Source organism: Limulus polyphemus, unplaced genomic scaffold (assembly GCF_000517525.1).
Source record: "Limulus polyphemus unplaced genomic scaffold, Limulus_polyphemus-2.1.2 Scaffold808, whole genome shotgun sequence".
Classification (NCBI taxonomy): domain Eukaryota; kingdom Metazoa; phylum Arthropoda; class Merostomata; order Xiphosura; family Limulidae; genus Limulus; species Limulus polyphemus.
In genome coordinates, this window is record NW_013666418.1 from 309,158 (window position 1) to 325,298 (window position 16,141).

A 16,141-nucleotide genomic window follows, 5' to 3' on the forward strand; every position below is an offset into this window, starting at 1 on the left:
CTTACGATATTATAACCATGAGGAAAAAAATAAAATTAAAAATACACATACTTACGATAATATAACCATGAGAAAAAAATTAAAATTAAAAATACACATACTTACGATATTATAACCATGAGAAAAAAAATTAAAATTAAAAATACACATACTTACGATATTATAAGCATGAGAAAAAATTAAAATTAAAAATACACATACTTACGATAATATAACCATGAGAAAAAATTAAAATTAAAATTACACATACTTACGATATTATAACCATGAGAAAAAAATTAAAATTAAAAATACACACCATTTAAATATTCGGAATCATCAAGACAATATAGTGATACAATATCCACTGTTTTGTCGTTATGTATGAAATAAAGGAACAAAACACACATTATGTTTGCATAAGCCAACACATTGGAATCAATACATATGATATGAGGTTTTTCTATTAATTGTCTTACTCAGGAGGAAAAGAAACATAAGGTGTGTTTTTTTTGTTTTTTAATAGCATATGTTTTTTATAATTATAATTTTACAGGTGAGTAGATTTTTAACAAAACGTATCTTTACATATTGCTTTTACTGCTACGTTTGCAACGATAGTTAGGATAATCCTAACTAAACAATTTAAATATTGCTCCTCTGGAGGAGAATGATATGTTAGTTATAACATTTCCAAATGCAATGCAGATAAATATTTTACAGAATAGTAAGTTAGCACCAATCTTCACCTAAAACGATCCAGAATAACCGATTACAATTGGGTGCTGTTTTTTTTTCCCTAGATTATAACAATAACTCTTATTAATTATCTCTTGAGGTTATTACTTACACGATTGAAAGTGTACTGTAACTTGAGGGTCAGTTGAAATACAAGGTCCATTTTTTAGAAGATATTCGTTTCCTCAATATAACTTCAAACAAACTTCTGCTTTGTAAATAGTGAAATGTATCTAACGTACCCAGATGTGCATGCAGGTTTGGTGGTTCTCGAATTAAACAATCGAGATTTGATGAAGATAGTATTTAGAAAAACATCAACAAACATCAACAATTACATTTTACCCAAGATAAATCTGAGTAAATAAATATTGTCTGTTTCTGAGTAGATAAGTATTGCTTATTTCTGAGTTGATAAATATCGTTCATTTCTTAGTCATGACGCAAGGTTTCACAGTTTCTTTATCATCACATTTTTCAGCAATATAAAGAAACAACTTCAATTTTAACATTAAAATAAAGGTGTCACATTGCAACCTACGGATACTAATAATCACGTGAGATAATCTGGGACTCACAGTGTGCTAAAGTTCTTAAATCTCTAGGAGATTATAACGTTATGCTTGCTTTCTAGAATGAGTGTTATAACACCTTCAAACAACCTATTTAGTGATATCATGGCGGACAAATGCCTTATTCCCAAAACAAACGTGGTTACAATTGATTATGTATCTGTATACATTGCTAAGCTGAAACATTGTAAGCCTCAGGACGTTTTCAACAATTTAGTGCCCAGTTGCTATTATGAATTTATTCATTCAAATTTCAGTCTTTATGTAAACGTGCGTTTCATTTTGAATGCATATATACAGCTTGAAGTTAACTTATGAGGAACAACACACTTAGAGGAAGACAATATAATGAATTTACACATATATATATTCATATAGTTACAGTTGTACGATTCCTTTCTCTTTTACATACTTATTTTAGTGACGTACCAGGTGAGTCGTAGATAAAACAATACACACCTTATGGTTTTATGGATGCAAATGATAAAACACAAGCGTTGTAGTAATATACGCATTTTAACTTAACGCATGTATATATGATCAAACACAAGCGTTGAAGGAATGCAAATATTGTGACATGATTATAATCAAAAACATGCGATGTAACAGTGTGAACATTGGAACTTCAAGTATATATATGATCAAAAACATGCGATGTAACAGTGTGAACATTGGAACTTCAAGTATATATATGATCAAAAACATGCGATGTAACAGTGTGAACATTGGAACTTCAAGTATATATATGATCAAAAACATGCGATGTAACAGTGTGAACATTGGAACTTCAAGTATATATATGATCCAAAACATGCGATGTAACAGTGTGAACATTGGAACTTCATGTTTATATATAATCCAAAACATGCGATGTAACAGTGTGAACATTGGAACTTCATGTATATATATGATCAAAAACATGCAATGTAACAGTGTGAACATTGTAGTAAAATATATTTATATAATCAAACTCAAGTGACATAGCATTGTATGGCATTAAGGTTTCATGGGTCTTTACAATCAAACTCAAGCGACGTAGCAGTGTATAACATTATGATATTATCATAGAAGAAGCCATATTATCTGTTTGTTTAAAAAAGGAACGTACATAACAGAGCAGATAACTGTATACCAACTACAACACGAACATCTAAGCAAAATGTGGATAATATACTATTACAACTAGGCACAGTCTTTCACAGATATGAGTAATTAACTAATCCCGAACAGGTAAGAAAATACTAAACAAACAATCATTGTCAGTATGCGTTCTTCTTGCTGTGCTTTAACTAGTCGTACTAAACATTGCGAAAACAAGTAAAATTAATTTTTTTTTATTCTCCTAAATGTAAATTAATTTTGGATAGAAACATAAGAGAAGTTAAACGATCTCAAACTCGGAGACGCGTTTCATTAAGAAAAAAAACAGGAAAAGATAGGTGAAGATTGTAAACTTTGTTCAAATTGTTTCTAGTGTACGGATTTCAGTCTGATCTTGAGTAAAAATCGCCATACATTGATAAAGTAAAATGGAAAGAAAACACCTCTATCGTATACAGTGTATTTCTTGGTGAAATTTGATATTATTAACGTGATCGCGATAGAGTAGCAAAAGAGGGAATGTTTCGATTAGAAGTATATATATATATATATCTGGAAAACTGAATTATTTTTTTTAAACAGGAGTTTGTAACAAGGAAAATAACTCTGACTATAGTTAATGTTATTTCATTTGATGTAAAGTAATTTACATTAAAACAAGGTATTTTAATGCTATAAGAACATAGAATTCACAAACATCAAGGAACTCAGCTTCTGCTTTATAGAAACGACTACAGATACAGAACCTAGAGTTTATGTACTTCAAGGTAGTTTTGTCATATTCATAATTCTGACCATTTTTGGCACTGTTTAAATCTTCTGCTTTATAGAAACGACTGTAGATACAGAACCTAGAGTTTATGTACTTCAAGGTAGTTTTTGTCACATTCATAATTTGGCCATTTTTTTGGCACTGTTTAAATCTTCTGCTTTATAGAAACGACTATAGATACAGAACCTAGAGTTTATGTACTTCAAGGTAGTTTTGTCACATTCATAATTCTGACCATTTTTTGGCACTGTTTAAATCTTCTGCTTTATAGAAACGACTATAGATACAGAACCTAGAGTTTATGTACTTCAAGGTAGTTTTGTCACATTCATAATTCTGCAGAAAATATTACCTAAAACTAATAGATAGATACCCCGTATAATTGAGTGATTAACATCCATTCTTGCAACGTAATGCAACCATGCTTTAAAGCAAACTTAACTTTGCTGGGCAACTGACACTTTAAAACACTTCTTTATAAACATTTAAACTATGGGAGTCGTTAGTTTGGTCGATGAAATTGGTTTTCAATTAACAAACAATCTATGAAACTTAAACTATTCAAATTTATACAGTTTTAGAAATATTTAGTCGAGAAAATAAGAGGAAATTTGACAACTATCTTAACGGGTCAGCCGCCATCTTTCCTCTAACCGGACATCCTACAGGGAGGAGGCGGGCCATCTCCACCTCTGTATTTAAATAACCATTTTGTTTAACCAGAATACGTGAGATGAAGTAATTTAATCTACCTACGCAAATTGAAATACCAAAAATAAAATTAAAAAACTTACCTTCGTGTTTGGCATGCAACAGGGTAACAAAAAAAAAACCTCCTTCACAACCTTCATAAGACCAGACGACACCGTTCGTTTCGAAATATGATAATCACAGTCATGGCGTCCGGTGACGTCACAGATCGTTTGGACAGTGGAAATGGGAGATGCCCCAATAATCAACGCTCCTTACTCTAAAAGACACATTTATAGTACCTAAGCCTATAAGCTTTCTGACTGAAGCTGTTTTTAAAGATTCTTATCCTCATCTTGTTCTAAGAAGACCTTAGATCCAAGCTTTGTTCTACTTTGGATAAGCATTAACTTTAGTAGGGATAGTGGGAGGCAGTTTGATTCTGTGGTGCGGCCATATTGAAGACTGTAGCCCAATATTTTACTCTCCATTTCTATAAAACCTCACTAGTATTACGACAGGTGATGATAGAAAAACTTAACTAGCTTCATTATGGTATCGTGGCAACCTTATAACATGTCTTTTTGTTTTGGAGATATTCAACGGTTCGGTGACGGCATTTACCGAAGTTTCCACGATCTTCCGACTTTTAATTCAGGTTTGATTTCGAAATCTCTCTGTGTTTATTTTTTAGCATACGTTTAAAAGGTTATATTATAATGCTCTGAGGATTTGTAATTCCGACTTTTAATTCAGGTTTGATTTCGAACTGTCTGTGTTTATTTTTTAGCATACGTTTAAAATGTTATGTTTCAATGCTCTGAGGATTTGAAATTCCGTCTTTTAATTCAGGTTTGATTTCGAACTGTCTGTGTTTATTTTTAGCATACGTTTAAAATGTTGTTTCAATGCTCTGAGGATTTGAAATTCCGTCTTTTAATTCAAGTTTGATTTCAAACACTCTGGGTGTATTTTTTAGTATACGTTTAAAATGTTATGTTTCAATGATCTAAGGGTTTGAAATGCCATATCGAGAGAAAACATCTCTTCATCAAAACTATATAAGTAACGTAAAACTGTTAATAGTCAAAATCATGAAAATATTTCTATAGGTGTCGCATATAGTCTTTCCAGAATTGAAGATTTTGCGGCCTTCGAAAATTAATGAAGCTTTGAAGCAAAAGAAAATATTTTCGTTTTATTTTTTTGGCACATGAATCGAGCACTTCATAATTACAGAATAATTATTTATTTCAAAACAAGTGTTTACAAAACTTACGTTGAACTTACGCCCTAAGTATAAAGCGTGAATATCTTAACGGACATCTCTTTCGCTTCACATCCTGTAAAATAAAACACAACACATGAGGCTACACAGAAGAAACTCACATATCACATAATTATAGAAGCTTTTAAATCGACTTAGATTAAAACAATTACTGATACACAAGTAAAACTGCGCAAGAAAACTTTTACATAGATTTAGTATAAAAATGGTGTTACTAGCAATTATAAAAGCGCAAGAAAACTTTTAAATCCGTTTAATTCTCACACAAATAAAACTGCGCAAGAAAACTTTTACATCGAATTATTAAAAAAATTGTGTTACTAGCAAATATAAAAGCGCAATAAAACTTTTAAATCCGTTTAATTCTCACACAAGTAATACTGCGCAAGAAAACTTTTACATAGATTTAGTATAAAAAGGGGTTACTAGCAAATGTAACAGCGCAAAAAGCTTTTATATATACTTACTATTAAAGCTTGTTTTACTGATTCGCAACTGTAACACATGACTTACCTTTATATGTATATATATATATATATATCTTTTTACAGTTAAAATATCCTATCCTTACAAAGTTTGAAAAGTGATTTTATCTGAGAGAATATATTTCCAAATGTCTATCGTGATTAAGGTTATTGTTCATACACAGCTTAATCAAAATGACATTTTTTTACAAATTGTTACTAAAGAGATGTTGCAACTTACCTGATTAATTCAAAAGTTGAGTCACACATGTATATAAAAATGCCACATTAGTTATTAAGATTATTGTTTACGTGCAGCTTAGAAAAACATACACCAAATTCTTTCTTCATAATAAGGACACAGTTAAATCATCAGGATAAACTTTTAGACCGTAAAGCAAATAGGCATAAGATTAATGGTTTTTGTATTACCGTAACAGTGAAAACAAATTTAGATTTAAACTTTGAAAAACTCGAAGGAAAGATTTCTTTGCCTTTTTTTTTTTATTTACCCTTTTTGTTCATTATGGAACGTAGACACATATTACTAAGTTTAAGTTTTCAACATATCAACTTGCAAATTACTGTGGCTGAAATACTTAATTTTTTACTGTTTGTAACTTGAATAAAATACACTAAAGAACAAAGTGTTTTATCTGCCTTAATAGGGATATATATATATACCTACTGATATGAAACAATGGAATAACTGATATGAAACAATGAAACAAGTGATATGAAACAATGAAATAACTGATATGAAACAATGAAATAACTGACATGAAACAATGAAACAACTAATATGAAACAATGACATAACTGACATGAAACAATGAAACAACTAACATGAAACAATGAAATAACTGATATGAAACAATGAAGCAACTGACACAACATATATTTCTTAAAATGAGCGTTAGGTTTCTGTAAAATCACCAATGCATCTTGGGTCAAAGTTGACGTATTAATGCATGGATTACGTTCACACTCTGTTCAGTTATTCTCAGTTCCTACTATCTTTAGCTACAGTGTTCTGACATAATAAAATGAAGTCTTACCACAAAGTTGACGTATTAATGCATGGATTACGTTCACACTCTGTTCAGTTATTCTCAGTTCCTACTATCTTTAGCTACAGTGTTCTGACATAATAAAATGAAGTATTACCACCTAGTTGACGTTCATGATCTAAAATACAATACAAGCACGAAACTGAGCATAAACTGAACCTAGTGGCTTCAGCGTTTCATGTTGAAAGTGCTCATGTTCAGTTCAGTTATGTATATTACAGGTATGGAAGAATACTCCGAGCAATATCACTGGTTCCAGAGGTGCTCATATTCATATGTCATGACTATGTATAATAATAAATACTTTATCTTGTGTTAAAACAGTTAATTAGTTATACTTCAAACAGAAACCATATGACGCAAAGTTCACGTGTATATCATCTCCATACAGTGTTGCAAAATTTGGTATTGAATTATTTGTGAAACTTATTTCGTTATAGTTGATACTTAGATATAGTTTTTTTAGTAAATGTGAAGTAAAGTAAGCCATGCGACAATTACTTTCCATTATCATCAACTAACGTCAGCCATCAACAAGATATTCAGCCAACAACCTAACCATAAGCATAAATGTTTTAAATTCACAACGATGTTTGCTTCAGTATTTAGGACATTAGAGGATGCAATACGTACTGAACATTTTTATGCTAGTCACAGATGGTATAAACTTATATTAATTATAACTTCATATACATTTTGAATATTAATAATACAACGTTAGAGCACAAAAGCTCAGAGGTCCTGAACTGTTTCTTCAGTTATGCATTCAAGGAACGTCGCTAGGAAACGAACGTACGCCCATGCGTAACCATAACGATTCAAGATGCAAATTTTCTTTGATGTAACATATTAGTCTGATTGTTTTCTTTAAAAAAACAAAACAAATTGAATAAAATGTCGGTGATCAAAATGTAAATCTTTACAATACGTTATGTCGCTTGTGTTGTTAATTTTTTATAGAATATAAACGAAAAAATCATAAGAACGCGTCATATCAGGTTGAAATTTCAAAACTTTCTCGCGGGAGTCCTCTTGGATCCCCACCAGTGGTAAGGGGAGAGTCCCCTCCCACACCTTTCTCTTGTGCGTAACTAAAACTTACACCTAGCTACGCCGCTGCATTTCACTAAACAGGCTAAAATCATAACACAATGTCAGTTATTTTCAGGTCCTAAATGTTGCACTAAGAAAAGCAAGCATGAAATGATGAAATTGCATGCTTAATAAGAATCTATCGACCTGAAATAAAGGCTTTTTAGTTTTTTCGTTTTATTAGTCGAATCTCCTTTTTTTTTCTGTAGTTAGTCGTGATTAAAAGCATGTTTTAGAATAGGGACAGTTTCTAGCGTAGCATCTATAGTTAATGACTCCTTTGGCAACAGGAGAAACTAAATGCCAGACTCAACATCTCTCTATAGAACTTCTTCTTTCGTAACCGTAACACTGTTTATGTGTAATTAAAGTGAATTATATGCCTCTATAAACTATTACATGGTGTACCTTAATTTCAACTGCAATGAACAAAATGGCTCACCGAAAACTTTTATGTTGTCCTTTTATGCTTTTGAATATCAGTTGTTGAGATTGGTCTGTGATTATTATCCTGTGTAATAAAACTGACTTTATATTACTGTAGAACTAGAACTTTCAGTAATCTGTTTTCTCATACAACTCCAGGGACTTTTTAAATGACATAAAATATTATGTACCAAAAATCTGTTTTATTTTCTCACATCTTTACGTTGTCAAAAGTAAATTAATGAATAACGTTCGACATGCCAAAGTTATATTAAAGACAAATAGTTTTCTTGTTTAAATGATTATTTATTCTCACGAGAAAAATCGCGTTTAGCAATCAACTTAATTAACTCACAATACACAAAAGTTTTTTTTGTTAATTTTTTCTTAAAGGCCACCCAATGACAGAGAGTGTAACAAACTTTCGGGAAATATACCAGAGACTAGTTGAAGGTAGGTTTTCTAAACAAGAGAATTCCGTCTATGTCTACTGTGTTTTTAGTAGACAATATTCCTGTGACGTAGGAAAAGCGGTTCATGTGAAGGTTCTCATATGGAAAATACATTTTTCACAAAATTCCCATAAAAATGTTAGTTTTTTTTGTAAATGACGTTAACATGATAGTTTTTGCCGAGAGATGTTTATAAGCAAGGGTCTGTCAAATTATATGTATTTCTAACTCCAAACAATCACAAATGTATCATTATATAACAAAACATACCTCCAACACCTTTCTTATTTCCTGAGACATAGTCTTATTTCTTGAGACACAGTCTTATTTCCTGAGACACAGTCTTATTTCTTGAGACACAGTAGATACGAGGCAAGTTGCTTCATTGAGAATAGGTAAAAGCAAGTAATCTCAACATCCAATCCAGGAAAGCCATAAAACCTGTGCGGAATTCATAAAATTTGAATTTTAAATAAATTATTTTAATACCATAAGTACTTTAATAATTGGATAATTGTAAATGAATGTGTATTGTTATTATTTACTTTCGTCATATTTTTCTAAAAAAAAGATGGTGCAAATTACCAGATAAACGCAAACGACGAGTCACACATGTGTATAAAAAATGCCACATTAGTCTTGAAAAATTCCAGTATTGTGTAGAGTTTTAATATATAATAAAAGATTGATTATCTGATTCAGGATTTAAGGTCACCTAATGTAAGCAAATGAATTAAAAAATAAAAAGTAATATGGACAAAGAGCAAGAAAGAGTCTTTACATAATTAAACCAAAGAGCAAGAAAGAGTTTTTACATAATTAAACCAAAGAGCAAGAAAGGGTCTTTACATAATTAAATCAAAGAGTAAGAGTCTTTACATAATTAAACCAAAGAGCAAGAGTCTTTACATAATTAAACCAAAGAGTAAGAAAGAGTCTTTACATAATTAAATCAGAGAGCAAGAGTCTTTACATAATTAAATCAGAGAGCAAGAAAGAGTCTTTACATAATTAAACCAAAGAGTAAGAAAGAGTCTTTACATAATTAAACCAAAGAGCAAGAGTCTTTACATAATTAAACCAAAGAGTAAGAAAGAGTCTTTACATAATTAAACCAAAGAGTAAGAAAGAGTCTTTACATAATTAAACCAAAGAGCAAGAGTCTTTACATAATTAAACCAAAGAGCAAGAAAGGGTCTTTACATAATCAAACTTCGATAGGGGCTTGCATTGAATAAACTCATGTTACGGGTCAAGGAATTCAACAAAGAGAAAAATTACATAAATATGAGAAGTATAAAAAATACAGGTAAGTTCGTAAAAGTAATGCAGTGAAGTGTTAATAGGGATTTTGTTGTAAATTGAATTATTCCGTATGCGACCGCTTTTCATGCTCCGTTCTTATATACGTTTCACGGGAAATTGAATGTTTAACAATAATTATGTTTAACTTTACAACTTTCTGACAAGTTGTTCTTTGTCAACAAAAAATAGATAATATTGAGCAATTGAAAAAAAAAACTCTGTGAATTAGAGATTAAATATTTGATAAAAAAGTGTTGACTATAAAAATAATTCCCATAAGGCTTTATAGAATTATAATGTTGTATAAATAAAAATTTTTAATGTTTCCTTTATATTTTGTTATCTTTTGTTTGATAAAGTAAGTGTGTTATATGTTTCTCCACTTTTTTAGTCTCATTCAGCTGCGCTTAAATTAAAAGAGTTTTTTTTTGGAGTTAATCTCATCAGTAATAATCAGTTTGATATCCCCTGAAGATTGATGATAAGCAATTAAGACAGACCCTTTCATGTTCTGAAATAACCCGATTCGAACAGCAAAGCAGAAGTGTTTCATGTAAATGTAACTAAACCAAGAATAGACAAGAGAAAATCCGAACTGAGAAATAACTTTCAAGTTTTTAGTTGAAATTCTGTCTTTCTCTCTATCTTTATTGTTAAGTCCATTTAAAAAAAAAACACTTAATATATTTATGGTTACAGGTTTTCTCAAGGTAAGTTTAAAAATAAACTGTAAACTTTTTTCACTGGAGGCATATCTATCCTTCTGTTAGGTGCCAATGGACTTCGTCGTAGAGGTCGGCAAACTTACACCCGTTACCAAACTTTGGAGCTAGAAAAGGAGTTCCATACTAACCACTACCTTACTCGGCGTCGAAGGATTGAAATGGCCCATGCTCTGTGTCTTACCGAGCGGCAAATCAAGATCTGGTTCCAGAATAGAAGGATGAAACTGAAGAAGGAAATCCAAGCAATAAAAGAGCTGAATGAACAAGAACGACAAACACAGATAAGTAAGAACCAATCCCAACCGAACACACAGCAGTCTCAACAACCGTCAAGTTCATCTCCTTCAGAAGCAACGGGGTGCAGCTCCTCACCAGGAAAAACGTAAGATTTTTCCAATTCTGTTGATTCCTCCTGCATGAGGGTCTTCGGGCGGATACGTGGAGATTCCATGTTTGGTCTTACTTAACTTCGTTACTTTAAGGTGCACGATATTGATGAAATCAGAATTAAAACCAGTTAGATTTACAATTTCAAGAAAAAAAAAAAAACAATCGTGAAACCGACATTAAAAACAAAATACACTAATTTCGTTTGAGGATCACATGAAAGTTGTTTCAGTTGAACTAGTTTTCCAGATCCCCGATAAAAAAAAAGCATTAAAATTACTAACACTTTATTTGTACCAAACTGACATAAATGGTGTACAACACCCATCATGATGGAATGCTTGAACTTCGCCCAAGAAGGGTGATACGACTGAGATTTCAGCTAAAAGTATACGTACCTAAGGCGGGTTCTATAATATTTACTGTTCTGTTGTAGAAAGCGTTTTTATTTTATCCCCGTTTTTCAAAACGTGTTGTAAACAATGCTGTGAATGTATTTGTTAGGGTTAGTTGTTCTATGTTTTGTATTCATGATTTATGACGATGTATTTCCCATCATTAGAAACATGTATAAGAAAAAAGTTGATATTTTTTTGGTGGTAGAGCAGAATGTTTCAACCAGGTTACGGAAAAAAGTAGACGGTCAGTAATTTCACCCCCCAGCTACTTTTTTCTTCTCTGCTGATTTGTTTGAAAATACGTTTCCTTCCTGTAAGTATTTATAAGTATTAACTCATAAAATCATTGACTTTCTTGTGGATTAGAAAATGAGCAAGCCTTAGGCATCTTTGATATACGTAAACAAAACTGTATCCAAAACGGGAAGTCAAGAAAATTTTCAGTAGCCCGTCTTCTTGTTAAGCCTAAACAGAGAAAATGTTCTCTCTAACGTAGTACGAAGTATCCTTCTGATGTACGAATTTTATAAGGCAGCTTGTACAGTAGCGTACCATTTTCAGTTTCACGTCAAAAGCTGAACCATTCCATAAAAAGTTGGCCATGGATTTTATTAGAACCGTTTTTATTTCGGTTGTTACCAACGCTACAAGTAATCATTTTAATAGATATAAGATTTCAAACAAAGTAGATTCGAATGAATTTTTTGGAATGTGATAACAGTAACCAAACTGGTTATGAATCACACGTAACATAAGAACAACAAACAAACTATTTTCTCTATTTCTTGTGTTCTCCCTTTAGAAGTAGACTTCTACTACCTGATATATATATCATACCCTACAACAGCGGTTTATTTCTCTCGCCCTCGTTGTAATTGTTGCTGTTTATGTAAGTATATGTTGTGATATGTGATGGGAAAATATAGAAAAAAATATTTGTCTTCAGGAAGCCTCTTTGTCCTGTTTTATTAATACCTGTTGCTACTTTTCATAATGTGTAGAAGCACCAAAGTTTTATCTCAGAGAAAGCTTGTTTGATCTTAACTTTTATTTTTTCACGAATCACTAGGGTAAAAAACACAAACAGTTGAAAATATCTTACCATTGAAAAAAGAAAAAAAAATATCATGTCTTGAAAGTCGTGTTGAATGGAACATTATTCTTCTGTCCTAAAATAACTTAGAAAAAAAAAGAATAAGTATATATATATATAATATCTTATGGATAAACTTATTCTATATCTCAGAATCATTGTCGGAAAAGAACAAAAAGCTATCTATACTCATATTCTTGTTTATCATTCTCTTAACGTTGATGCAAAGTCGTAAAAGTAGTGCAAATACATCTGAAAAAATCCTTTATACTTATATACATATATATTCAAGTGGGGGGGGGGTATTTATTGATGTTACATAATGATTATTCTCATTCGGCCTTTTTATACTGTCGTGACGATCTTTGCGTCCAATTCGAGATACAACAAAAATACGGCGTTTCTTCTAAGTACAGAACCTTACTCGTGGATGCTTAGAATTTATGACAAAAACTATCTACAGGAAAAACTTTTTCGGCTTTTGTTTTTACGCTTTCATTCATAATTTTCTAAGCCAGTTAATCTCAACTTCACATCGTAAAATAATCTTGTTTATTTTTTATTTTCTACACACCCTAAATATTTATCTTACTAGGAGTTCAATAATGAAAAAAAAATGACAAAACCGAAGCGTTCAATACATTAAGAGCCAATGAAATGCCCAAGTAGTCCTCATTATTATTATTATGTTTAATGGGTTAAATCAAAATTAAAAGACAGACGCACTCGTCACTGATTCTATAAAAGAGGGACAACATCATTTCCTTACGTTTATACGTAATTTTTTTCTCTAATTATTGCTTTATTTTAGATCATTGATAATTTTGAATTATTCTATTGATTTAAATATGCATTCCTATTTCACAAATCATAAATCCAGCCAATAGAAACAGCAGTCAAAGTATGTAAGTCAGTTTAGAAGAATATCCCTTTTCTGGATCAAAAGCAAACCGCAGATAATTTTGTCGGTCTTAAAAAATATCAATATTTTCTTATTTAAAATGAATTTACTTACCCTTACATATCAGAACTTAATTAACCAAAGATGATCGAAAATACTCTTTTTAGATCATAAAATGGTCATTAAAAAAGTGTTTTAAACATGGAAAGCACACACTTCTCGAACAAAGTTTTTATTTTCAACATTGCCCAATACAATACAATTCGTGGTTAAAAGTATGTATTGATAACGACTTACTAACCATTATTCGTGGTTAAAAGTATGTATTGATAACGACTTACTAACCATTATTCGTGGTTAAAAGTATGTATTGATAACGACTTACTAACAACTGCGTACATTTTGAACATAAATATTGTTTTTCTAAGATCAAACGAATGCTAATAATTTATAGGAAAAAAACTTTAAAAAATCATTAACGCTTTTTAATGTGTTGTATTTAGTAAGACATACCGATAGTCAATGAAGTATTTTAGAAATTAGCTGAAGTCGGTTATTCTTACTTACGTGCTAATAAAACCGATTATATGGTACTATCCAAAGTAAAAATATCGCAATACTTGTAATTTTATGGCAAAAACGGTGATACATTTACTTTATCGAATGAAATATCACACAACATAATAGGCTTACAAAACAAGACTGATTTACTTTATCGAATGAAATATCACACACCATAATAGGCTTACAAAACAAGACTGATTTACTTTATCGAATGAAATATCACACACCATAATAGGCTTACAAAACAAGACTGATTTACTTTATCGAATGAAATATCACACACCATAATAGGCTTACAAAACAACACTGATTTACTTTATCGAATGAAATATCACACACCATAATAGGCTTACAAAACAACACTGATTGACTTTATCGAATGAAATATCACACACCATAATAGGCACTTACAAAACAAGACTGATTATTAAACAAAGTGTTAAAACAAGACTTATTGTTAAACAAAGGGTTACAGATAAAGTAAGATCTAAACACATTCTAAGTACTTTTATTTGTAAAAAAAAAATGTCCGCTTAATTAATCGTAAGTCAAACAATGTAGAAATAAAGAGCACGAATTCTTTCCTTTTGTTATCTAAAACAATTTAAAACAACTTTGTTACACGTATATCACTGGTAAATAATGTTTCGTTGTTTGGGCAACATTATACCACAGTATTTAACACCTTTTATTTGTGATCTCAATGATTTCTTTTCAGGTTACCGGTTTGTTTTTGTATGTGTGTATATCATGTCGAACACCCTTTTTTATACCTTTATTCTAATGTTTGAAAACCAGTACCTTATGATACCGTAAATAATATAACTATTTTGTTCTTTAATGAAAAGTCTAAGCTCATTGATAAGGTGCGTCTTCAACAAATTTATATATATATATATATATGCGCGTGCGTTTTAAGTCTACATGGTAATTTAAAATTATAACAAAGTCGATTTTTCTATTTTGTCACAGACAAAAAAAAAAACAACAAAAAAAAACAGCAACAAGTGTATTGGTATGTACCGAATAGAAACTCCGGCTACACTCACAAAATATTAACGCACTGTGTTCTGTATGTTGAACACAAGTCCGAACTGGTGTATATGTTGAATACAAATCCGAAAAATTAGGGTTAAATCTGAAATACAATGTGTTTATAAAGAAACCTCGTATTTAGAAATAGTTTTCTTAAAAACTACTTATCCCAGGGGAACTGTCCCCCAATGGCTCAGATAGCCCATTGTGTAGCTTTGCGCTTAACTACAAGCAAACCAAACCTAGGGGAAATAAACTTCAATAGTGACGCAATGAGAATGCTAAGTTCAGAATATTTCAAACATCTGGCACAGTACAAAATCTTTCAGATATTTAGGAAAGTATAGAATATTTCAAACATTTAGGAAAGTATAGAATATTTCAAATATTTAGGAAAGTATAGAATATTTCAAACATTTAGGAAAGTATAGAATATTTCAAACATTTAGGAAAGTATAGAATATTCCAAATATTTAGGAAAGTATAGATTATTTCAGATATTTAGGAAAGTATAGAATATTTCAAACATTTAGAAAGTATAGAATATTTCAAATATTTAGGAAAGTATAGAATATTTCAAATATTTAGGAAAGTATAGAGTATTTCAAATATTTAGGAAAGTATAGAATCTTTCAAATATTTAGGAAAGTATAGAGTATTTCAAATATTTAGGAAAGTATAGAATCTTTCAAATATTTAGGAAAGTATAGAATATTTCAAATATTTAGGAAAGTATAGAATATTTCAAATGATTAGGAAAGTATAGAATATTTCAAACATTTAGGAAAGAATAGAATATTTCAAATATTTAGGAAAGTATAGAATATTTCAAACATTTAGGAAAGTTTAGAATATTTCAAATATTTAGGAAAGTATAGAATATTTCAAACATTTAGGAAAGTTTAGAATATTTCAAACATTTTCATAAGAAGATGTACGATATGTTTTTAACCATTCTTAATGAATATCTACAGCTATTGCAAACACCATCTGTTCTGGACATAAATAATTTATCCTCGCAATATCCTATACAGTGACACGTGTTTTATTCAGCTCACCAATATCCTATACAGTGACACGTGTTTTATT

General features: G+C 30.7%; 1 protein-coding gene across 2 annotated transcripts in view; it reads left to right on the forward strand.

The window, feature by feature from the left end:
- LOC106460644 (homeotic protein ultrabithorax-like) overlaps positions 1-12,404 on the forward strand; it is a 24,973-nt gene extending 12,569 nt beyond the window's left edge. Inside the window, exons 2-3 of one of the 2 annotated variants that reach the window (XM_022387417.1) lie at positions 8,586-8,645; positions 10,720-12,404. In XM_022387417.1, the coding sequence (XP_022243125.1) occupies positions 8,586-8,645; positions 10,720-11,060 (401 nt within the window). In that variant the 3' untranslated portion in view covers positions 11,061-12,404. The remainder of the gene's footprint in view (positions 1-8,585; positions 8,646-10,719) is intronic. The other variant, XM_013920371.2, reaches the window with a different exon arrangement.
- The last annotated feature ends 3,737 nt before the right edge of the window (positions 12,405-16,141 follow it).